Raw genomic sequence first — 26,693 nt, 5'->3', positions numbered from 1 at the left:
TGCTACAAACATTTTACTACAATGTGTAATTCATGCATTTAGAACTCCGTGCAACCTGAATGCCTCGATCGGAAAGCAACCGACCGTAACTTTCTCAACCGGTATATACATGTATACCCCAGAGGCAGTAGAGGAGCGTTCGAAACTTATATGGCGACCAAATACTTTTATGAATTCATGTCAGCTTTAATGTGAATTGTGAGGTTATCATTATAGAAAACTTCATCTTATAATTTATGATTTAAAATCTTCGACATCTCAACACTAGAATTGTCTATAGGAAAAGTGGCAAACTCCTTGTTTTATAATTCAAAATTCAGAATAACTTACTCGGGGGGAATATATTTAATTCTCAGAATTTACTATTTTATAAAGCAGGGGAAAGGTTTTGAATGATAAATGAGCTGACATGTTGGACATAATTATATATAAATATAGGATACATATACATGTATTGTGTGTAAGTAAAAGTAATAAGGTTGTTTTATCTTTAATGTATTTATAAGACTTGACGGTCTTAGGTTTCACTCATTTGAAGCTATATGTAGATACAAGCAAATCTTATATTATCAATATGAGTGGCTGTTTGGAATTAAAATAATTATCACAATATACGAATGTACAACTGGAGTAAAAATCCACAAGATACGTGTACTTAGAGGATAATCAACATTGAATGATCAGAATATCCATGGAAAAGGGGATTTCGGGGTCTATAGGAGGACAAAAAAGTTCTGTTGTAAACAGAGACATTTAAAACATATACGTCCCTGTCGTAAATAACATTAACAGCTCAAATATGTCCTCCTTTACAGTAAACACTCCAGTATTGTAACAGTCATATTGTTATCTTTATACAAATATTATGACTAAGATAAAAAGAAAAATATTAACATGAAAAAATCCCCAGAATCATTTATGATTTTTACTATCCAATTTCAACAATAAACCAAAAGTAAGCGGTTGATCACCTTGACCTTGTTTACGAAAATTGGAACATCTGCCGCTGACGTGCACTTCATATATTGATGTTACACGTATGCATTTATTGCACGAATTTGATTTCATGTGAGCGTGTTAAGATAACGTTAAACCTTGTGAGTTCTTATCGAATTGCCTTTTAGATCTTCTGCCTTTTGCGTCTGGCGTTTCTGAAGTCTTTTGGATATCTAAGGTCTTTTCAATGGCTTGCAGGTTAGTGATGAGAGGTTCAATTCTGAATAACTTACCGAATTAATCGATATTAATATGCCCAGATATTAATCTTTTATTGATAACGTGATTGAAATGAATATTTGTTCATGCATTTAGACATGTATGGTGTTCCGTTAGGGCCACTTGCAACTTCTCACTTTCGAAGATGCGACAGCAAAGCGCAAAAATCCGAAGGCGAAAGTGCTAAGTAATAAGAAGAATCGGTACTACTATCGCTCATTCGCCTTTACAACTTCGCACTCTCGCCCTCGCAACTTGGTACTTTTGTCTCCCTCCCCTCTCTCTCTCTCTCTCTCTCTCTCTCTCTCTCTCTCTCTCTCTCTGATGCATTCAGAAAATCTTGGTGCAGGTAGCAGATTCGCCCCGAAGTTTGCCAAATGCTTTCGGATGTTATTAGTACACATGCGCTAGATAGTGACGGCGCTAACATTTATGGGGACATACGCAACAATTTTTCCCCTATTACTCTTCTAATTTATAAAATAAAAAATTATTTAAAAAATACCCCAGACTCAAATCATTTTCGGACTTTTGCTCCTTTGCACTATCACCTTCGTATCATCGCCCTAAATGGTGCGAATAACCCCATCGAAGCACCACAGACATAAACATGTATTAGTTAACTCAACGCGTGGTAAAGTGTTTTTGTCACACATGTAGTTCACTTGAGCTTTGTAGCTTTTTAATCCACATTGAAATATAATAATAACTTATATTGATTACTAGTTATTATTTCAACTTTTCAAAAGGTTATATCTCGTTATTTCTAACTCTTTTATCAATTAGAAGAGCGAATCTTCATTTATATGAGGAAACTTTATAACTGTTTATATACACTACATGTTCACTTTGATGATTTCAACAGAGAAAAGTGTTGCAACCGGAATAAAGCAAGATGGGTTGTCAACATCAGATCTATGTTGAATTTTTATATAAGATTTGTTTGGCTATAAACAATTATTTACTAAAGAAAAAATCATATATTTAGCTTTGTAATTTAAACAGTATGCTAAATTTCATACAGAATTATTCTTCTTGAAAATTAATATAGTCTAAAATTAGTAACAACTATCCTGCCCTCTCTAGTTACATGTATTATTGGATATATGTTAATGTCAACCATGTTGAGGTGGTCCATTCCTAAAGCATTAGAGTCGTGGTTTAATACGATCTTTGATTTTATAATTCACAAACTATGAATTTGCATAGGACTTTTCAAATATGTAAATGAAATAAACATAAGGTCAACAGAGGCAAGATATAATATTTTAGAAGACCTTTTACAATATAAGGCGCGCAGTTATGTAATGATCTGTCTCTATTCTTGGCATGTCACTTAACTTTAGAAACTTTTAGATATGCTTACCAAAGAAGTATTTTCAATTGACGTTGCCTGTACATTATTTTCATTGATATTTATATAATTTATGGCTATATTTTAGAAAAATAGTTTGACATAGATGTAATGCACATTTATTTTGCATGTTTTTGTATGTGCTTTCAGTTTCTTTATGTAATTGTTGTCTGTAAATACGATTTTGATTAAATACTGCTGGGTTTTTTCGTAATCAAAAGCAAACTATCCATTTTATTAACTCAATAAGTAATTTTGTTTATTATAAATGTTTGTTTGAAATTGGAGAAAAGAATGAAGTTAACTATTAATCAGATTTATCAATCATCCATTAAATTTAATGGCGCCTTGGTAAAGTACCCTCAAATATGAGTACTGTAGTAGTTCTGAATTCTAAATTGATGCATGATATATGACTAGATAGTTTATCAAGTTTATATATTTTAACAATTAACAAGATCATGATCATAATGATGAAAAAACCCAACTCTTTTTGTTTCCAACTTGTTACAACGAAGTTTACACCTATAGTTGTAGAGAAAGGCAGAGATACACAAAGAATGAATTTGATGGAAACCAGGAATCGGATTATTCAGAGGAAGAAGTGTTTGATAATCTTGTTGAATCTGGTGGTTTAGTAAGCGTGTCCCAATATGTGAAGGACAATACATATTTGAACGAAAACTTCATCCAGTGGCTTTCAAAACGCCGAAATCAAATTTCAGTATACAAAAGACATGGTACCCCCCTTTGTATTGCTCCGTTTGAAAAAAATGCAACAATATGTTTCGAACATAGTGATGGAGAATGTACTCGCTTGAATTGTCGACATTTCCATATTTGCAAGTTTTACCTTAATGGTGTTTGCAGATATGGCAGAAGATGCTATAAGAGTCACGGCTTTTTTGATGATCATAATAAACAAATAATAGAAAACCTCGCACTCGATAATTTTTCGGAAAAGGAAATTCGGACCATTATTTTATGCCGATACCCACAAGTCTGTCGCAATGAAGCATGTTCTTTGGGAGAAGATTGTCCATACCTCCATATTTGCTACGATTTTATAAATAACAAATGTGATGATTTTGGCTGCGAAAGGGGACATAGTTTTGAGACTCCTCACAACAAATGGGTTCTTAAAGTGTATAAAATGGACCGATGGCCGAAAGAAAAAATAGTCTCGATGAAAGTCATTCTAAATATGCCCAAAACCCAAAATCGCATACATTATTCTAGTCATTCTACACAGAATGGCTATGATATCCAATCAGATGACCTGGCATACAAAGAAGAAATGATTGAAATGACACCAAAACGAAAGCAAAGAAGCGCTAACACTCCAGTTCCATCAGGTACCAAAATTATTTTAAAAACCCTTCGAAAAGTATCTTGATATCCTTTGAATATTCCATTTAAAAAGAAAATCAAAAAAACATGATTGTATTGCTTAAATTGTTTGCAGAAAAGTATTCATTTCCTACATTCAGCACTGAAACTGACGATGATGCCGACAAGAAAAATATTTGTCTGGGACAGTTAGTAGGGGACTGTCAGAGAAAAAACTGCGATGGACATCATATCCGTCTTCCCTACTTGTGGCAAATTCACTTCTTCGGAAAATGGATCAGTTTTGGTGATGAAGAAAATCAAACAGTAGAGCAACGATACTGCAGTCTTGAAAAGACCGCAAATGGACAGGCAAGTTTTCCTAGAATAGTAAAGATTTTAGATAAAATAGAGCAAAAATATTAATCTGATATAAAATTATTTTTAAAAAAGACATATCTTAATGCATACATTTTTTGTAGGTTATCTTCAATGGAAATATATACCAAATTGACATAAAGTTTGAAGAAGGTTACGGTACAATCGTACCAAAATCCCGATCAATATCTGGTCGGTTGAATGTTCGACGACTTTCTACAGTGTCCTTCGCCACGGAAAATACTCCAGTACAAAGAGGGTCATTTCATACTCAGTGGAGGTGGCACTTTCTTAATGACCATCAACAGTGGGTGCTCTTTGATAAGGTTAGAGCTTACTGGTACATTTAATTATATATACATCAAACTTACGAAACAACATTGTTTTAATTTTGATTGTTTTAATTCAGTTCAATAAGTACAATTGTTGTACAGAATCATCGCTTTCTTTAAGTAGTTGTTAAACACAATGTAAAATGCTTAAATTGTCATAGTATTTAAAATGGTTTCGATATGGTTTAGTTTACAGTTCGAAAGAAAATAATGAAAGTTGTTTGGTTTACTGTTACTATAATAACAAGAATTCACATGTTAACTAATATTTAATTTGCAACCATTAATGTATATATGGATAAAAGAATCTCGAATACGACCCCTGTGTTTGACCAACGTTCCAAGCAATAGAAGCTGACTCCAAAAAACGTTACCGTGAAAGCAAAAAATCATTAAATTAAATGTTCCATGAGCATTAGAATCATCCATACTTTGCTACATTACTAGTGTCGGATCTTAACATAATTGTATTAATAAACATTCATTTCGTAATATATTGGTAAACAGCAGAAATTCTCTCTTTTTTACAAGTCGTCTAAAAATGTATCTGTACATCTACTTATGGTCAATTTTCCTTACGAAGTACCGATAACTAACTGTGTAAACTTTAGAATTGCTTAAGAAATTTGAGATATCTCAATTGATTTTAGAGTAACAAAGTTAAAAAATGAAATTTACGTTGTCTTGTAATATTATCGTTGACAAGGATTGTTTCTTCCCATATGCTTACAAAAATGCCTAAACAGTATGTCTGCACCTTAACTACGTGTTTCCTGTTTTGTTGTACCGCCTGTGAACACATTAAATAAACAGATCTTATATATATATATATATATATATATATATATATATATATATATATATATATATATATATATATATATAAGCACATGGAAATTAACTTTTGTTGGAGCTATATATATATTCACTTTTGTTGGAGAGAGATATATATATATATATATATATATATATATATATATATATATATATATATATATATATATATATATATATATATATATATGGCATTGTAAGATGTTCTACTTATATTTATTCAAAATAGATTTGGTATTACAAAAGTTATAGCGAGTGATAAATATGACAGCAAGCAAATAAAAAAAGAGGGTAGGTTCGCACATTATATCTTAAACACCGTTACAAAGAAGAGACAGTTGGTGAAATTATATTTTCTAAGAGAAATTGAAAACATTTCTTCTTTATGTTTTCCTTTGTGAGCTGCAAGTGTCAAAGTTAGGTATATTGCTTGTTTAGATTGATGGTATGTTTTTAAATCTTTCTTCTGTTCTAAGGATGAACTCCAGTACACTTTGGAGAGAAAATATATCGCTGGACAGAAGAGTTATTTGTTCACCAGAAAAAGTAATCGATTCAAATACAGAATCAATTTTCCTCATTCGAAACAAGCAAACCTTGATTCGAACACAGTCCGCGATATTATAAGACGACCTCTATTCGTGCCTATAGCTGACGTGTGTTTCCAGCGATAGTAAGTGATGTGATATTGTTGAATTCTTTTTTAATAATTTTCTACATAGATATAGGGGCTGCTAAGATCAATAATAAACAAATTATATAAGATATATTAGTTATATTAATAGCTGCAATATTTTCTAGCAGACCATGGTTTAAAAGGGCTTGATGGTCAGGGTCATTGTTAGACTATCAAACTCATTAAGATGAAGAGCTTTGTATAAACTTGTAGGATAATTTTAAAATTCAAAAGCTAAAATATTTATATCATTGATAAAAAATATCATATTTGAAAACTTAGGTGGATCTGATGGATAATTCGTTTACCATCCAGCCTTTTTTAAAGAAAATGTAATTTTAGAGAAAAATTTAAATGAAACCAATTTACATAAATACTGTGGTTTCATCATTATTCGTTGAATAGTAATAATAGTGGATATCGTTGTTAAGTTGATTTACGTATCCTTGAAACAGTGATTTTAATGAAATCCACGAAAAATGATGGCATTGAATATTAATGAAACCACAGTATCTAGTTTTACTAGTAATATTTAGAAAAACCATTGATATTTACTTAATATTATTATTGCTTTCTGAAAAGTAGGCTATTAAAACAAATTCGTTAATAAAAGAATACACAAGACGTTTGCGATTTTTACTCAAAACTGCAATTGTAGCTGTGAGGAAAAAAGTATGTTTTACAAATACTTTGTAGCAGCCATCTTGCATATCTTTTTAGTCCTCAAACGTTAAGAGTCCTCTTTCCTGACCCACATCCTCCAGAATGGAATGCATTAGACATGACGCACGAGTTTGAACTGATTGAGCTAGAGGAAAAGCTTCCAGAATTTGATGGCGTTAAGACAGCTTTTTTCGCCACGTTAGATCAGAAAATTTTTAATATTTGCAACATTTATCGCATTCAGAATCTGGCGCTTTGGAATGAGTTCAACATGTAAGTAGAAACGTACAGTGTATATTGTCATTGTATTTTTTATTTCCTTGCAACTCAGTTTGGTAGTTTTAATCATTTTTCGAACACAGGAAAAAGGTAAATCTAGAAAAAACTCATGCAAAGAAAGCTGGGAGACTTGAGGAAAGACGCCTTTTTCATGGTACCGATTCTTACGACACCTGTTTTGGGATATGCACGAACAACTTCGATTTCCGTTTAAGCGGCAAAAATGCAACCGTGTTCGGGAAGGGCTCTTATTTTGCTGTTTCAGCTAAATATAGTCACAACTACACAAAAGGTCCTATTCATTTGATGTTTCAAGCCCGGGTCCTGATAGGAAGCTTCGCAAAAGGAAGAGAAGATATGACCTGTCCTCCCATTATCAAGGGAGCAGGCCACAGACGATACGATTCATGTGTTGATAATACTACTTGTCCATCAATATTTGTTATCTTCGACAGAAATCAATGTTATCCGGAATATCTGATTGCTTATAAGGACAACTGCAGCATGTGTGAAGAGAATCGTAAAAACAGTAATAAACGCACACCTATTGGTTTTGGGTACAACCAAAAGTCGTACATATGATTAAAAAAGTGACTTACGTTTGTATAATCTCGTTTAGTGTTTGACCGCTGAACCAACCTTAGACTCACACTCTGATAAAATAGTTTAAAAGTATGATATCAACCACCAACCTCTGTCATAGCTCCTTCGTATTTTTAGAATTGCATATCTAAATTATTAAGTAATTGCAGGCCGTGTTACTCATTTCTAGAGCGACTTAATAACGCCAATGACTTTAAGTTTCTTTCTCATGATGGGGGGGGGGGGGGGGGGGGGGGGTTCAAACATTGCAAGTACAAGTACCAAGGGTCAATAGGAGTTCAATATTCAACACCTTCTGACTTAATGAGTCCATCTACGTCTGGCAGGGTTAAGAGTGGCTACCGTCTTTTTTAAAATGTAGCTTTAAACCAACGAGAAATCTGATTGGTTTGAATTTGTTATTTTTTCAATAACTGTTTGCGCAACTTCTCACGTTGTTTTAACATAGTTTAATATTGAAAACAAGTAATAATTGAGTACAGAAATTTATTTTTTGTGTCTTCTTAAAATGCTTTAATAAGATATTGTAAATTGTTTTGATATTTTTTCCGAAAGAATTTTTTCTTTATAACTTTTGTGTTGTGCAAATATTTTTTGTTGCATCTAATTAACATGTAAACGAGCTTGGAAAGTTAATTATTTGTCTGTTTTACACTATGTTATCATTGTTTTCGATTGAAAATGTAGCGTAGAAAATGTATGTCAGCTATGAATTTAATATTTCGTGAAAATACCGCATTCTTGATATTTTGGACTTCATTACATGAATGATATTTAAATATTGCAGCATTTTTTGGTTTCATCTTATGACTTCCAATAGAAATGCTGTACATAAAGGTTTCTCTTTCACATCTTAGTTTTTCGGTCTTACAGTGTATTTAATTTTGATTCTATGTAATACTATTATTGAAGCATTGATGTTAAAAGACAATTCTTTGATAAAAAAAAAAATTAAATTAAAATCTACATTTTTTTTATTCCCCTTCAATTTTACTAAGAATGTGGTTTGTGGTGCAAATTGATTTTTTTCATTTGGATGTGCATTTTATCTTATCAATAAAAGATGTTTCTTTTCTTAAAAAAAACTGTAATACTTTAACCAAACGTTTGTAGTTATTTTATAATATTGTAATTAATCAATTTGGTTTTAAAATATGTGATACAATATAGATTTTTCTTTCACTTGAAGGTGGCCCAACACATGAATATATAACTTGATTGTTTTATAGTATTATTCTGAATTATGTTCTTTAAATATTACTTTGTATTATGATTTTACTAATAAGAGACCATTTTTTCGTAATTTATTTTAAATGTTATTTTTTCTTTTTGTATTTTTTTTTCAGATATATTAGAAATAGCTTTTGTAGCAAAACTTGTTTACGGGCTTACCGCTTGGTCCCAATGAATGCATAATATAGAATTATGTAATATTTAATGTCAAGAAGGCTAAGTGCAACTTCGGAACTTTTTAAAAACAAAACATATTTATAAAACTCATTCTATTTTTAAAATTAGGAATACTAAACAGACAATTCTTGGCACTGTGAGATTGTAACTTTGTTTAAGATGCACAAAATTTCATCAGGAAGTCTGTTTGTAAAGAATAACCATCAAATACTTTTGATACAACATTCAAAACTTCGCTCATTCTCGATTTTTTAATCGCTTGTACAAAATGTACTTTTGGTTTTTTTCTTTTAATAATAACAACAATAATCATTTCTATATACAAATATATTTTTTTGGTAGTTTAAATTAAGTCCTCAACCTTTTAAAGATGCATGGTCACAATGTCGGTCAAATTCTTTTTTTCTGTTTTAATCATTTACAATGCTTAAAAAGTAAATTTCTGATGATCAGTCGAATTTAAGAGTCATTTGTAAAGTTCTTAGCAAGATACAGGGCTCACAATTCTTTGTCATGTAAACAAAGCTTGTGTCCTGTTTTTGCTTACATTGGTTCAATATACCAGTAAAAAGTCTTTTTCAAGGACATTCGTCTATCTTCTTATTAATTTAAGGCATAAATAAACAGCTCTAACGTTTAACACTGAAAAGCTTTGTTTACATAGCAAATTAAAGATGCCAAAGAATTGTAAGCTCTGATATTCTTGGATAAAGAAAATATTCTAAGTGGTTGACATATGGACATTTGTTTATCAATTTCTGAAATAAAAAAAGAGTCCCAGCCCCCTACGCCACATCGGGTTTTCGGTCAAATACTCCTTATATTTAATACACGTGAGATGGTTTTCTTTTATTAATGTAGATTTTTTATTCACATGGAATGATTTTGAACGAAAAAAAACTTGGTAGTTCTGCAGTAGGATTCGAAATTTTTAATAAAATACCCTGAAAATAATACGTGGCGCCTACCCCAACTGCATATTGTCGAATGTTTGAGCTTTTCTAAAGATATCTCAACTCCCATGTTACTAGAGGTGGTTTATCAATTATCACTGTCTGCCGTGCCATACTTATACTTTTGGTAATCAAAATCGATTAAATTTAAACTTAATAGGTCTTTAAATACTCGATGACCTACGTTCACCGCTTCAAAATCATTATAATTATTTGTTACACCAATTACAGCCCCTTATGTGTGATTCTACACGGTGATTAAGTACCAAACAAAATTTTTGAAAATAATTTTGAATACAGGTATGGGAGACAATGTTAAAGGAGCAGTAATAGAATTAAGCATCACACTGTCGTTCTAATTTTCTCAAAAAATTTAAAAAAATAAATAAATGGTTGTAGTGTTTTATCTTTGCAAATAAAGTCAACAATTACTGGAGATACACCTATGGGCGGAGTTATCAAAACCATGAGTGTAAATAAGTTATTGAAAAGGCAATTTCAACATATAATTTTGAATTTGCATTAAATTACACATTTTTTCTAATACAAAGCCATTACTTTTGTCACTAAAGCACTTTCATTCTTAATAAGCTACTTTTAGCATTTGGAATAAAATGAAAGTGCAGTGGATAAATGAACAAGTACTGGTACACCAGTCTGACCAAGAACTTCCAGTTTCTCGGGGACGTTTAATTTATATGATATACCAACGAGATGTACACAAGCATTCAAGTTCTTTCCTGGAAATTTAGATTCTGGAGGATCTATCATGCATACGCTTTTGAGACCGTGCACGCAGTATCTGCATTTCTAGGTTTATAGGCGTGCACTCCCACTTCTAACCGACCCATAATCTCCTGTTCATCAACTCCATTTTGAGATTGGACTATTGCGCACGTCCTTTTTCCAGAATGGTTTGTGTAGTTTACTAGACCGGCTCTTTCACGGATCATTTTAATCATGGATTTTCATTTATAAACACCAACAAGTTCCGAGCCGTAACTAAACAACATTGAGATGGTGACGATCTCAAAGGGCTCCGCTTAAGGTTAGATGACACGTTCCTCAATTTTAGATAACTTTTGTTTTTGATTTACTACTACTTTGACAAGCTTTCTTGCAAAAATGAGGGTACCTTACTGGGCATTTGTGCAAGATACTAGAGTATGTAATTTCGCATAAAATCTTATTGAAAATACACTTGAAGTTGACATAAAAAAATTTGGCATATAAATTAATATATTTTTTTAAATATTTTAATCATTTTAAAAATTATAATAAATAATAATAATCTTATTTGGTATATGATAAGGTCGTTGAAAATATGAAAAATAATTATTATTTTTCATCAGTTTCAACCTGTCCTTGAGTTACAATGTACCTCTCTTTGTGAAAAAGACATAAAAGGTTGTTGTAAATAATAATGTTTATTCACATTCAAGGAATCAAATATTTTTTTTAATTCAAACAGAGATAAATGTTCATAACACAAGAAAATGTGACTGATTTACTACACAATATCACAGCACACCAATGGATGTTTACAAATCTATTTCAGATTGATAAAGTGCTGTTGAAGAGAAGAAATAATCCTAGAATTGGAAGTAACGCACATTTTACCTGTTGCATAATTGTGAGACAATACAAACTTTACTCCATTTACTGCATCTCTCTGACAGGCAAGAGAAAGGTGCTGGAAATGAAGGTCAGATGATGCAATTTTATTTGCAGTGATTTTTGACAAGATATTGCTATCTACAAGATGTTGTAAAGAACATAAATATCTGCTTGTCGTGTCTGCAAAAGAGATGTTTTCTATAACAAACTGGGTTGAGAAAATATGTTTGAGCAACATATCTGAAGAGACTTTTACACAAACCATAAGAACTTGTAAGGTCTGAGCATCAGACAAAGCATCATGAGCATCATAATGCCTACTACATATGTCTTTAGCCAAATCTATAAGCTTATATGATTCTCTGTTTGGGATGAATTCTCTACATAATGGCAGAGTGTCAGTAAATCCAACAAAGAAGTCACTGGCACACAATCCCACTGATTCAAATATCCACACAATAACTCTTGAATCAAACACATGGCATTGTGGGCAACAAGAATAATGTTTGTATATTGCTTCGTCCAATCAATAAATGATTGCAAAGCTTCCTGAGTTGTCTTATTGAGAACTTGATGTCCATTCTTGTACATGATATTGTCTCTGATGGCTAGTCCAGTCACATCTATAGCAGAAGCAGAAATGGGTTTTGTTGAAGGAGTGACATACTGGGAAAATGCTTTATCATCAGTATACGCTCCAATCTGTGTTACTTCACAATCTTTATTTGAAAAGAAAGAGCATGGAATAATTTTATAATTCGGTAGGATTTTTATCAGCAATTTACCTCATGTTTCAGGTACAATTTTTACATGGAAATGCATGATTGAATGATGATATTTACCAAGACCTGTTCTTTCCAAGTCAAAGTATACAAATGTATACTGCCTAGCTGCAATGCTGTTAGATGGGGTTTTGTGAGAGGAGGGGTATTTCTATAATGCTGTCGTCAGTGTTGTTCATGATGTCAACATCAGTTTCGTATTTGTTCCCCTCTTTCACTGCCGATGATTCTTGATGTTCTTTCTATCGACTTTCTTCAATGCTCTTATTTTCTTGTACTCCATTGTATCTTCTGTGTCTTTCTTTCTTTTCAGTCTGTTTTTATTGCAATTGTGCATGTAACTATCCCAGGTTAAAGAAACAATTTTTCATTTACCTTTTTCTCCCCTATGCTTGCATGTAGCATTCCTACAAAAACAAATACTAGAAGTAATATGACAGTAAATTATATATTTTCTTTTATTTTCCGATTTTTTTATATTTTTATCACATGATAAAAATAATAATAATAATTATTATTATTAGTTTTCATACACACCTAAAGCAGGCTTTGCGTTTTCATTCAAATGCTCTGCTTGCATGATCATCCAAGCGCGAGTGTCTCTTTCCACTCGAGACAGAAGTAACTTTTTTGCAATTTTTACAGTTTATTCGCAGTAATGAACCAAGTCCGTATCTCACTTCACTACAAATATCATATACCTTCAACGGAAGTCCACAAAATTTACAGCTCTCAATTCGTTTGTTCACAACATATCCTAGTTCTATTACACGTTTGCCTATGAGCCATTCTATCTCTTTATCACTTATATTACTGTCATCATCCTTCAGGAGAATATGATTGTCTACTTCATCTTCTTTCTGTGCATAATCATGCTCATGCACATAGTGTGGTACATGTAATCCTACAACCCCGTCCACTTCATTTACTTCAGAGAGCTCTTGATGTGAGTTGAGTGGAACACATTAAAATCGTCTGTTTAAAAAACATTCATATATAGTAAGAGGTTATGTCCGAAATATTTGTTCAATTGAGTGGAACACACTAAAATCGTCTGTTTAAAAAACATTCATATATAGTTAGAGGTTATGTCCGAAATATTTGTTCAATTTATAAAATCAAATATAATATATGTATTTCTCCAAATAAATACATACAATGTATATCAGGAGTGAACTACCTGGTGTCTTTGTGACACAGTCTTGTTCTGCAAAGAATTAGCAAAATACGATCATATATACATATAACAGCATATTAAAGAGTTTTATTATACTTTCATGTTAAATACTGAAATCTGATTGGTTTAGACGCAGTTGACAATCCGTTCTATTACCCTTAGCGTTAGCAACATACTTCGCAACGGGTAACACAACGAATTGTTTTATGCGCGTACGGTTTGCCGTAGAGTTCGCGTCATTTCTATATAAAAACAGTAAAAATTTCTCTCAAATTAAGACATTCTGTATAATAAAATAAATAATGCCTGTTTGGGAGGTTAACAGTTGAAATTGACACCCCTCTAAAACCATTGTCAACCTCCAATTTCAACTGTTACCCTTCCAAACAGGCACTATTCATAAAACATAACCTTTGTCCACTTCTTTATTTCTTTGCTTTTTTTCTTCTAAAGCATGCACTTTCCTTAGAGTTTTAATTGCAAATTTTTTTCCACTTTTAATACGAGATTTTTCCTGTGTCGCCATTACATAAACAAATTACAAATTTATCACAATTGTGGAAGAGCACAGAAAGGGGCATAATCAAATATAATTTTTAAAACAAATTTCGGTGAAAATCCGGATTATTTTTATTGGAACTCTTTATTACGAGGAGATACAAAACAAATACTCGAGGAACCTGTCGTCTGACCTTAAATAATGGACTTTGAAATGAAAAGAATTTCAGAGAATTTTGCTATTATCTTGATCTATAACTTTTCCTGCTGGCATAGAACTATTTCAATCTCATTACCCCTACATCTTTGTACCCAAGGCATTTTTGTTCAATCTGAGCAAGTTTATGCAAATGGGAAATAATTTACAGTCTAAAACTAATTATATAGAGACCCAATTTGACATTCACATTGACTTCATTGAAGGTCATTGCACGCCATTATCCAAAAAGCTATGTTTTAGTAAAGTATAAGCCAAATAAGATTATATTGAGAGTTCATTTGCTCTTACAAAAAGGATTTTTGTGTGATCCGATATGACCTTGACACTTTACTCACAAATATCACTGCATTCCCTTTGATCAAAGGCGCCATGTGGGTGAAGTATGAACCAGATTATAGCAAAAGAAGAGACAAGGATATTTCACACAATTCTGCTATGACCTTAACCTTTGAATGGCGGTTTAACGCTCCATTGTTTCCGTGAACATCTGGAGTTAACAATGCACCGCTCCTCTATTGAATGAAAAAAAAAATGAAATAAATTAAAGCCGTACCAAACATTATTTTGAAAAAAATTTCAAATTAAAAAGCACTAAATGTTTTTAATAAAAAATGTAAACTTTAGTAAAATATTTAAAAGAGAGGGTTGTAACTTACCGGTTGACAGTATTGCCGTATCTGTTTGCTTTGTAGTTCCTTGTGAGTTAGTCCTCCCTTGATTGTTTTTGTTGATCTACCCTTGAATGCAATGAATAAAACCTGGTTATCCTCACCAAGTAGAAAATGATTTCATTCCAGAGAATGGTGTTCGTAATGTCTCCCTCAACCTAAACAACTTGCAAATGAAAAATATCATTTTTTAAAGGATTTCTGCGTGCCTTGTTCATCCAAAGTATTTTTTTTCTCTTGTAAAAGGCGGCCTAAATAAAAGTTCAGTAAAAGTTCAGCCTCACTGCGTTCATGAATTATGAGTTCCGATGTTATATAGTACCTTTTCCCCCTAGCCATTTTACCGTGGGGAAAAATGGCTAGGGGGAAAAGGCCATCTTCCCCCCCGGTAAAATGGCCATATAGCAGTCCCCCCCCCCCCTGAAAAATGGCTATATAGCAGGAAAGCTGACTATATAGTGGGTTTTCCCCCTTTTTATAGCCAGATTACCCCCACGGAAAACCTACTATATAGTAGATTTTCCCCCTTTTCTAAAATTTCGGTCATGTTTATGGCGGACCATTCGTGGCAATAATTTGCAATAACTGATATGATTTTAATTTCTCATAATAAAGGATAATTCTGCCATTTATTCATACTTAGAATAAAATACATGGTTTTTTCCACCCCTGATATGAACAAAGGCACGCGCCTTCATAACATTCCTGTGTCATCACCATTTATTTCACCTTTTGTTACACCTTTTTGGAACACCTTTTACACGGATTTCGGAATACCTCGAATCTTTTTCATCTAATCGATGCTTATCTACAGTTTTGACTACGACGTTATGACATTGACATTTTTCACAGAACACGTCAGAATACATTTGAGTTAAAATATGCCGGTTTGGAACTCTAATTTTCCCATGTATTATCATCTATGTATAAGCTCCTCCCAGGAAACTAACTGACCAATCTTAACTTAATTTTGTAGAGGAAGGGAATAAGAATAAATTTATACCGTTAGAATTGAAGATCTTGAATATAATCGTATATTTGTACTTCTAAATATCAAACGAGAGAAAGGGTGCAATGATATGATGAGAAACTGAAATGTTTTCCTTCGACTGATGGGGTTCTAAATTATGGGTAAGGGGTATTATAATTGATAATGTATTAAAGGCATGTGTAAAGTTAGTATTTACAATTTTGTTTTAAAGTCATGCATATTCATATTCATGTCTTTAAGCACATTTTTTTACGAAACGCGAGGTTTTATGATGTAAACATTTTTTTTAATGTAACTTTACAACCAGAACAAAGTCGGTATCTTTGCTGGTTACTTTGGAAAATGTGAAATGGAGCCTGAACTAACCTTATGTATATATTATCATTCCCCGCCTGTTAATTTTTCCGCTTTTTATTTTGCAATGTGATTTATAAATATACAATTCTGAAAACGATGCCATATAAAAAAAGATATACGATTCACTTACCTAAAAATCGTATCATACTATTTATTTCATATTTTTGCAATAAAGATATACTTGTATACCATATTATTTCTTCGAATAATGAAACATAAAATTTAATTAAAAATTATAACTAACACATTTTTTACACTAAATTATAACTAACACATTTATGAGCTGACTTATTTTGTTTTAATATAAGCATGTTCCTCTAATCAATTGGCAAGTAAAAAAAGCCGTATATCAAGTGCGCTTTTGTTGGTTATTGTCCCCCGCCGCAACGCGGTGCGGGGACATAGAAATGCCGGGCGTCCGTCCGTGCGTCCGTGCGTCCGTGTGTCCGTGCGTCCGTGCGTCCGTGTGTCCGTCCGTCACACTTTTTTGTAAGCGCTCTCATGCCTACAAATTTTGACGGATTTTCATTAAATTTATACCAAATGTATATACCACTATTACCTTGGTCAAGTTCGAAAATCAGCATTGGTTGATACTTTTTGTTGGAGTTATGAGACTTTGACCACAATAATGACTCTGTTTTATCCAAAAATTGACCTTGTAAGCGCTCTCATGCCTACAAATTTTGACGGATTTTCATTGAATTTATACCAAATGTTTATACTACTATTACCTTGGTCAAGTTCGAAAATCAGCATTGGTCGATACGTTTTGTTGGAGTTATGGGACTTTGGCCGCAATAATGACTCCGTTTTATCCAAAAATTGACCTTGTAAGCGCTCTCATGCCTACAAATTTTGACGGATTGTCATTAAATTTATACCAAATGTATATACCACTAATACCTTGGTCAAGTTCGAAAATCAGCATTGGTCGATACTTTTTGTTGGAGTTATGAGACTTTGACCGCAATAATGACTCTGTTTTATCCAAAAATTGACCTTGTAAGCGCTCTCATGCCTACAAATTTTGACGGATTTTCATTAAATTTATACCAAGTGTTTATACTACTATTACCTTGGTCAAGTTCGAAAATCAGCATTGATTGATACTTTTTGTTGGAGTTATGGGACTTTGACCGCAATAATGACTCTGTTTTATCCAAAAATTGACCTTGTAAGCGCTCTCATGCCTACAAATTTTGACGGATTTTCATTTGATTTATACCAAATGTTTATATCAATAATACTTTGGTCAAGTTCGAAAATCAGCATTGGTTGATCCTTTTTGTTGGAGTTATGGGACTTTGACCACAATAATGACTCCAGTTTATCCGAAAATTGGCCTTGTAAGCGCTCTCATGCCTACAAATTTTGACGGATTTTCATTAAATTTATACTAAATGTTTATACCACTAATACCTTGGTCAAGTTCCTAAATCAGCCTTGGTCGATGGACTCGATACTAGACAGCTTGACCGGCGGGGGACCCAGGAATTCTATTCTTGTTTATTTTTGTTTTTCGGTTGCTACTTTTTTGAATAAAAATTTATTGATTTATTTATTTAGTTATTTAATATATCATTAGTCATCTTATGAATTGATTAAATGTTTTGAAGAATAATGATTTTACCCGCGTACCTTTTCTAATATTTTTGTTTGTGAATTTAAAAAGAAAAGCAAAATTAAACGTAATTTTTAACCATTTTGATAAGGAATTCTATGAGTGAGTGTGTATTTTCAAATGATGTTTTTACTTTCTAATGACCGTAAAAATATGGTGATGTTGTCATTTCTAGTTTTTTAGATAAATGGCCCTAAAAATACACTATTCATTATAATTGGATTTTAAACATCGGGCTCGGAAACATTGAGGGCCCCTACCCTGGGGGCTAAAATTTTCAGGGTCATATACTAGTGGTATACCACTACCACTGAGAAAAAATGGTTAAGTGGTCATCTCTAGAATTTGATATTCGGGCCCCCACTTATAGAACACTATTCAATCATTATAACGGGGTTTTAAACATCGGGCCCTGAAACATCGAGGGCCTGAGGGCTCAAATTTTCAGAGTCATCTACAAGTGGTTAACCACTGCCACTCTAATATATGGTGATGTGGTTATCTCTAGTTTATGAGATATGGGACCCTAAAGAATAAGCACTATATTCATTATAATAGGATTTTAAACATCGGGCCCTGAAACATCGGAAACAAAATTTCTCTAAAACAGAGGTTTAGCCTGGATAAAATTTGCACAAACAGACAGACGGAGTGATAGATTTATTAAAATATTCTCAAAACATTTTTCACTTACAATTTCAGAACACAGAATTATGCATATACATGTAAGTGTATATCTTGTGAAGTACCTTTTTCAATTAAATACCTAAATTAATTAAGTTCTACGTATTATTCCATTAACACATGTTCAATTTTCGGCATTGTCTATAAAAATAATAAATCGGCAAAACGAAAGTTAACCTGTACAGATGAATGCAGATATACAACCTGGGAGTGTAGAAACATTGATTTTAATCCTTACTGGGTTTCCATAAATATTTTTTATAAAATCTGAACCAAAACCGTGAGGGAGAAAGTCTACTATGGGGGAAAAGCTACTATATAGTAGCTTTTCCCCCCAGAGGGAAAGGCTACTATATAGTAGGTTTTCCGGGGGGAGAAGCTACTATGGGGGGAAACTTCTATACAACACCGGCCCTTGATACTGCGCGTTCTGTTTACGCCACCAACTTTAAAAATGTTATATGACCAACGGGTATTTTTCCGTGTTGCTATTTCCATGATTCTCTATCAAACCTTGAAGTTTCTCTTCTTCAACTTCAAAACAAAATCGTGGCTCCTTGGAGTTTTGAATATGTTCAATTTTTGTTACTACATCTACGTTCATGCCAGGAGCACTGCCATTCTCTGTGTCGAAGCTCATTTCTAAATTTGTTAGATTCTCTATATCTGCATCGAAATCCATGTAAAAATCCTCATGTTTAATTTCTCCAAAACAATTTCTTCGCAAGCCTGAGATAAAATCAAGTCTTCGTCATTCGATAAAAGAAAACCCAGGCCTAAATCTCGTGTTCACTGTTGGAAAGTTGCACCCGTTAATAGCCAACCAAAAAATGCGTAGTAGAATATACTGGCAGGAAAGAGAAAATATGCACGCGGTCACCTGACAAAACGATTTTTTTATTGATCAAAATCAAAATCACTCATCATGCACTGTTTACAAGACACTTACTATTTGTCTAATTCAAAATCAGGCATCAGGCAATTGTCACAAGACACTTACTGGTGTTTTATTTGGCGCATGATAAAAGAACGTGTTTGAATATTTATTACTAGTATGGTATGTCCTGAATTATTTGGACGAAGGGCGGAAACTTTTTGGGAGTTGATTTTAATCAACTCTCCTATGCAGTCACTCGGACAAACCGAAAGTGAAACAGTGTTTGGACCTCAGCACAAATCATTGCTCCTGACAAGACTTAGTTCTTGAAAATAATTGATGAACTCGATGTAATGTATGCTAAAGCATTGTTTTTCAAGGAAACTTATTTACAAATACCTTAAAAATAATCAGATTTTATATGGTACGAACAATTTAAATATTTTTTGTAGTCGTATGTATTCCTACGCCAGAGTTCAATATAGTCTCGTTCAACCCGACGCTCGGCTGTCTCCGTAAACCCTTGTCGGAGATTTACGGTGTCAGCCGAGCGGTTGGTTGAACGAGACTAGAGTTCAATATTGCTTGGATCCATACAATTTTCGAGAAATATTTCTACCACTGATACATAGTTTGATTGAATTAATTTTATCTTTAAATATCATTTAACATGATTCATATGGAGGTTTCTCGACATTCTAGTCAAAAAAGTTCAAAAATTCATATTATAAAAATATGCGTAATTCAAATTACAAACTACGTATACATGTACTTGTCATGCAAAATAACATATCATTGATTTTAAAATAAATAAACATCGACAAAATCAACTCCCGTCAGTTCTTCAGTACTTTGATTTGTTTTGCACTCTTTAACGTCCTTCGTTTAAATAACTCAAGACAAACCATAATCAATATACAATGACTACTACTTGAGCATATGTATTCCACAAACGCGACCCGTCATAACTGTTGCATATTTTATACGATAGGAAAAACAATGTTGGAATGCGTACAGATGTGAAAGAAAGAAAAAACTTGACTGGAAGAGATTTTCCTTTTACAAGAAGAAACGAAAACTCACGTTGACGTATTATAATGTATTTTCAGGTCGATGAATAAAAAATATAAATATATAAAAATTAATACAATTTATGCATACCAAATTATTTTCCCCTTTTCTAGTATAAATCTTGAACGAGGTGTCGCACTGGCTAGTTTTAAGTTGGTATCATTACATCAAAACGAAACAAGGTTTTCTGAAAACGCGTTTTCGGCACTAGAGACTTTTATCGATATTTTTTATAGAATAAGTTTAATCAACAGGAGTCTATGACGATTTACTTAGCCAGATAGAAGGAGCTTGATATATCATAAGGACAGACATGGCTTGCAGGTTAGTTTTGAAAAATTGAGATTTAAATTAATATAATTAATTGTTAAAGATGTTATAATTAGGTTGAAAATCCGTAAGGATCGGCATTGTAAAAGAAACGAAATGGTTATTTATGACAGAGTATCGGTTATGATAATAGCATTATATTTACATCTACCGAGTATTTTTCCTTTTTTCTAATTTATAGAAACTCTAAGTTTTGAAATCTACATCGATCAAGTTTTAACAAGTTTATCGATTAGTCATCAGCTTTAGCTATATAAAAATAATCATGTCGTGCACGACATTATAAAGATGATATCAGACTGAAATTCCCATATACGCCGATTCGTTTTTTTTATCTAACGTATTGATGAACATTAACAATAATTTAGTTAATTGTACTTTTTCTTTATAATCAATTCATTGATTTGTTAAAATGAAATGCAGTGAGTCCATTTATTTTCCGGGTAAGAGCGACTCGTCTTTACCGAACAAGATTTTATTGAAACTCTTTATCTTTGAGAAATAATTCGCTTCTATACGTTGCAAATCTTTTAGGACAGGCTGGGTCTGTTCGAAAGATAAATTTACGAATAATCTAGTTTAGTGGGGGGTTTTTTATTACAAGTTGGCGCAGTGATTATTGCAGCGATGGAAAATATAGAAGTCCTTTAAAAGATGGTGAATATCGATCAAGTCAAGGATCAATTAGCAGAAAGAGAAAATATCCAGAATTTCAAAACGATGATTTTTCCGAAGAGAAAGTGTTCAAAAATCTGGTTGTATCAGGTGGATTGTCAAGTATAAATCAATATACAGAGGAAAATGTACATATGGAAGCATTCGTACGATGGCTTCAAGGACAACGAACAAAACTATCCGTTTACACAAGACAACACAAACCCATTTGTATTGGTCCCTTTTTGAAAGAAGCAACACTCTGTTTTGAGCACACCAGCAGATATTGTCGCCGCTTGAATTGCAATCATTTCCATATTTGTAGTTTCTACCTAAACGGTATTTGTAAACGTGGCAGAAATTGCAAGAAAGGTCACAACTTTAACGACTATCATAATGGACAAATAATAGATAATCTCGAACTGGAAGAGTTTTTGGATAAGGAAATTCGGACTATAATTCTATGTAGATACCCACAAGTATGTCGAACTGAAGCATGCTCTCTGGGAGAAGATTGTCCATACCTTCACATGTGCTATAATTTCCTAAAAAACAAATGTGAGGTTGCCAATTGCATCAGGGGGCATTCATTTGACACTCCTCATAACAAATGGGTCTTAAGAGCATACAAAATGGACCAATGGTCGGGAGAAAAGTTAGCTTTGTTGAAAGCGTTAATAAACATGCCACGACAACAAAAACAAATTGACTATTCTAATCACGATACACAGTTTGGTTATTACTCAGAATCAGAAGATTTGCCATGCGAAGAAACCTACCCAAAACCATCATTTATATTAAAAGCACAGACCTGTCAAAAACAAAGATCAATTTTAAAAGCAGGAAACAGGAATGTAAAAATGTTTAAAGGTATCAAACTAAATAAAATTGTTGGAAATCGTTACTTTCTAGAAAAATAAAATAAATTCTTCAGAAGGAATTTAAAAGATGGTCTTCTTTTATAAACAGATATTTCAACATCCAGTAGTATTAAAGACCACGATGGCCACACAAAAGACATCTGTCTAGATCATCTGATAGGAACCTGTCCAGCAAGTGACTGCAATAAGCACCATACCAGTCTTCCCTACCTGTGGCAAATTAACTTCTTTGGTGAATGGTTGAGTTTTGATGAAGAAGAAAATCAGTTTTTGGAACAAAGATATTGTAACACGGACGACATTGCAATTGGAAAGGTAGGTTTATTGTACGTTTGAGTACAATCCATTCACCATACTAATCATGCTATGGAGAAAATAAATTTTAAAGAAGAAACAAGTTTTAACTTCCAACTTGCAATTCGGAATTTAAAATACATCAACTTTTTTTATGCAAATTCAAATGTATTTTACAATGCATTTACTACTTTTATATTACATATTTCCTTTGATAGATTTTTCCAAAGGGAGTAAGAAATAATATTACTCTACATTTTAACGAAGAATATGGTACTTGTTCTGGCCAATTTGGATTCGTTCACTTAAAATTTCGACGGCTCTCAACAGCGTCGTTTGCCAAGGGAAACGCTCCATTGCAGAAAGGATCTTTTCACACACAGTGGAGATGGTACTTGCAAAATGATTATCGACAATGGGTGCTTTTTGAGAAGGCAAGAGAAAAGTATCAACAATATTTGCAAAACCTGACAATGCGATAGCTTCGTTTTTAATGTCAGTTTAATGATATAATAATGTTGAAAATTGTGTGCAATAGTCGCTGTCTTTATAAACAATTTTTACAAAAATCTAGCGAATCTTTGGGATATTTTGGATTGGAGTAAATGTGAAGACCCTGTATATATTTCACAATTCTAACCAACATATTATGCTTTCAAAAACACGTTAAGGAAGAAGTCTTTTCTGGTTTTCAACTTGTCAAACGTTAATTTGATTAATTAAATTTAAAGCGCCCATTCTATACATTGATTTTGTGAAAAAATCATTAAATCAGTTTTTCTCTCTTATTAAATGGTCAATGTATTAGCTTTTCTGTCAATATATATCCTTATATAAAATCTTCATAATACTTAAAAATCAGAAATATTTTATTATTGCATAAAAACAATAATCAAAATTTCTTCAAAATTGCGGGCTAAGCAATATCAATTTTAGTGTAAATATTTAATCCAATTTAGTAGTATAAGCTGATGGACATTCTGATATTCTATCATTTCATTGAAGAATAGAATCCTCAAATATTAAACTAATGTCTACAGAACTACAAAGAGCTACACTTATTTTATGATCCTTTATATTAAGGAAAAATGCAGTGACCTTGACCTTGACCTGACCTTTGAGAGAAAACAAAAAGGTCAAATTTGATTAAACTGATAGAATCATTTGGTAATATGATCCGTTTGACTGTGTCAACATTTACATGAATTTCTTATTATAAGAAGTATGTTTGATAACAAGAAGACTCCTTCCTTAAAATCACGTTTTCATAAGCTATCCATGTTTTAAATGAAGTTTCATGATCCAGATCGTTCATTAACCTCTCTTCTTTAAGGATGAAAGGCAGTATACTTTAGAAAAGAAATACATCACAGGACAAAAGAGCTATTTATTCACCAGGGAAAGTCATAAATTCAAATACAGAATAAGTCTTGCTGATAGGGAGCAGAAAAACCTTGATACCTTAAAAGTTCGGAAGATTTTAAGACGACCCATATTCGTGTCTCGTAGAGACATAGTATCCCAACAATTGTAAGTTATGTCAATTTGTTGCTTTTTGGGGGTAATTTTCGTAAAATAAGTTTATTTCTGCTTACCTATTCGCTAATTTGTTCTACGAGTTGAACAAAATATAGTAATGACAGAAATATCTAAGGCCTCAAAATATATCTCAGAAATCAAATAACTGTTTTATATTTTTCTCATTATTTTATAATAGTAAAATTTGATTGAGAAACAATAGTTAAATATTTGGCTTGAAATAGAGTTTCTTTATCGTTATGATTATCTAATTATCATAAGATTTTTTAAATTTTCTGAACATTTATAATAATCCGGTGTATACAACTCAAACTTTGATTTAATCCTTCAACATCAAATATTTGTTAATTACTGTAATTATATTGTATCAGCTTTGATAGTGAGTTAGATTGCACACGTATTTAACTATTTATTATTATAATTACTATCTTTTGTTTTACTGCTTATACATAAAGCGAAGTCATTTTAAAATTTCAACGAGAATAGTCCTTAAAGTGTATTTACTTGTGAAAAATTGTCTAGAGTAAAAATTTACCAAGAAATGTTATTTTCAGATTTCCAATTCAAATGAAGCAATATATTTCTTTGCAACAGTAATAAATTATTTATATTTCATATTTATTGCAGATTTAAACATACTCTTACACATATTTTCAAAGGTTTAACCTAATCGTGTTGATAGAGAAAAGATTATTAAAAAATGTATAGAGGATCCTTCATATGTATTCTTGAAGACATTCCGATAAAGTTTTCTCCAGTCATTTATCTGATCAAACGTATATTTTCAGTCCAGAAAGATTGAGGGTTGTTTTTTCTGATTCACATCCACCAGGGTGGAATTCATTAGACCTGGCGCATGAATTCGAGCTAGTTCAATTAGACGAAACGCTTACAGAATTTACTGGTGTGAAGACAGCGTTTTTCGCAAAATTAGAGGAGAAAAACATCGAGATATGCAATATTTACCGTATTCAGAATTTAGCTCTATGGAATGAGTACAAAACGTAAGAACTAACATTATTTTGGAGTTCATGGTCTTCTCATATTTACATTTGATATTGATTAGTTTTCTTGATGACAGGAAAAAACTGAACCTAGAGAAAAGTCTTGCCAAGAAGACTGGGAGACTTGACGAAAGAACTCTCTACCATGGCACCGATTCCTACGACACCTGTTATGGAATATGCACGAACAATTTTGATTTCCGGTTGAGCGGAAAACATGCAACCGTACTTGGGAAAGGTTCCTATTTTGCTGCTTCGGCTAAATATAGTCACAACTACACAAGAGGCCCTGTTCATCTTATGTTTCAAGCAAAAATCTTGGTGGGAAGCTATACAAAAGGAAGCTGGGATATGACCTGTCCACCAAAAATTCCAGGAGAAGGCCACAGAAGATATGATTCATGCGTTGATAACACAACCAATCCATCAATATTTGTTGTCTTCGACAGAAACCAATGTTACCCTGAGTATTTGATTTCTTATAAAGACAAATGCAGTATGTAAGGAAAAAATATCTGATTGCTTATCAAAGCAAATCTACCACAACAACTGCAGCAGCTGTGCAAAACACATATCAAGCCATAACAAATTGGTTTTAGAAAGGACCATGCACCATACAAGTAATGCCTACAATCGTTCGACGTTCATCCGAAGCCAACCGCAAAGTAATATCCTGCATCAAAGTGTTATTCAAGTACGTTATCGAACAAATCTATAACTTCCATCGATTTAGAAAATCATTCTTATAACCGATCCCAAAATCACGTATCTGTATTATCGAATAGTCAGTGCAACACTTCAAACCACTCCTTCATTTAGAAGTCCAGTAATGACAATTCTAGGTTATAATAAAAATTACATGATGAAACAGGACAAAGTTACATTATACCGCTAAGTAATACATTAAAAGGATTAAAAACATCTTATATCGGGACACCAACTCTAACAATGTCGGAAACTTAACCGCAATTGCTGAGTAAAACCTATCAGATATATACATTTAAAGAAATGCCTTTCTAAAGAAACGAGTTTTTAGTTGTGATTTAAAAGCTTTTAAACTGCTAGCTGTTCGAAGCCCGACTGGAAGCTGATTCCTTAGCGTCGGTGTGACTCTGTGGAATCGACGATCGCCGTAGGTTTTTGCCCGGACTTGCGGCATTACAAATTGGGTTGCCGGCTCTGAACAAAGTGACGTAGCAGGTTTGTATTCGCCAGCTAGTTCAGCAAGTTACGTCGGCGCAGGACTACAGAACGCTTTGTATATATATGTAAATATAATTTGTAATGCACTTTATACATCACAAAAGTCAATGTAAATCAAACAGGATGGGACGAATAAGTTAACGCTTCCCTGACCTTTCAACAGTGTTCTGAACCCTCTGCAGTTTGATTATGTAGG

At 32.7% G+C, this 26,693-nt stretch overlaps 1 protein-coding gene and 2 long non-coding RNA genes across 5 annotated transcripts; 2 read left to right on the top strand and 1 right to left on the bottom strand.

The window, feature by feature from the left end:
* The first annotated feature begins 966 nt into the window (after positions 1–966).
* Positions 967–8,969, top strand: LOC105338729 (protein mono-ADP-ribosyltransferase PARP12). 3 transcript variants are annotated; one of them, XM_066080061.1, is made up of 9 exons: positions 1,014–1,037; positions 1,125–1,194; positions 1,312–1,402; positions 3,101–3,924; positions 4,035–4,270; positions 4,381–4,602; positions 5,919–6,115; positions 6,839–7,054; positions 7,144–8,969. In XM_066080061.1, exons 1-9 carry the CDS (start codon positions 1,029–1,031, stop codon positions 7,640–7,642), a joined length of 2,364 nt encoding a protein of 787 aa, XP_065936133.1. In that variant the 5' UTR covers positions 1,014–1,028; the 3' UTR covers positions 7,643–8,969. The 3 variants fall into 3 exon arrangements, with proteins under 3 accessions (XP_034299147.2, XP_034299148.2, XP_065936133.1); XM_034443257.2 differs by lacking the exon at positions 1,312–1,402 and having other exon boundaries at positions 997–1,037; positions 7,144–8,966; XM_034443256.2 differs by lacking the exon at positions 1,312–1,402 and having other exon boundaries at positions 967–1,194; positions 7,144–8,965.
* A 2,465-nt stretch (positions 8,970–11,434) lies between these two features.
* Positions 11,435–13,811, bottom strand: LOC117680745 (uncharacterized). The gene is made up of 3 exons (XR_004595667.2): positions 12,963–13,811; positions 12,486–12,832; positions 11,435–12,362 (listed from the first exon to the last, which is right to left on the bottom strand). It is a non-coding gene; the product is annotated as an uncharacterized lncRNA (long non-coding RNA).
* Positions 13,812–20,727: 6,916 nt separating this feature from the next.
* LOC105338845 (uncharacterized) lies at positions 20,728–23,313 on the top strand. The gene is made up of 4 exons (XR_010711589.1): positions 20,728–20,916; positions 21,527–22,446; positions 22,546–22,772; positions 22,970–23,313. It is a non-coding gene; the product is annotated as an uncharacterized lncRNA (long non-coding RNA).
* Positions 23,314–26,693: the final 3,380 nt, after the last annotated feature.

The sequence above is a fragment of the Magallana gigas genome, chromosome 3 (assembly GCF_963853765.1).
Source record: "Magallana gigas chromosome 3, xbMagGiga1.1, whole genome shotgun sequence".
NCBI lineage: Eukaryota > Metazoa > Mollusca > Bivalvia > Ostreida > Ostreidae > Magallana > Magallana gigas.
Note: the sequence above shows the minus strand (reverse complement) of the source record. Positions and strands in the feature narration are given on the sequence as shown.

Bases quoted from the DNA above. Each gene is read 5' to 3' on its own strand.
- LOC105338729 (XM_066080061.1), top strand. The intron at 1,195-1,311 runs GTTAGTGATGAG...TCATGCATTTAG, and splicing joins GTCTTTTCAATGGCTTGCAG to ACATGTATGGTGTTCCGTTA. The intron at 1,403-3,100 runs GTAATAAGAAGA...TTACACCTATAG, and splicing joins TCCGAAGGCGAAAGTGCTAA to TTGTAGAGAAAGGCAGAGAT.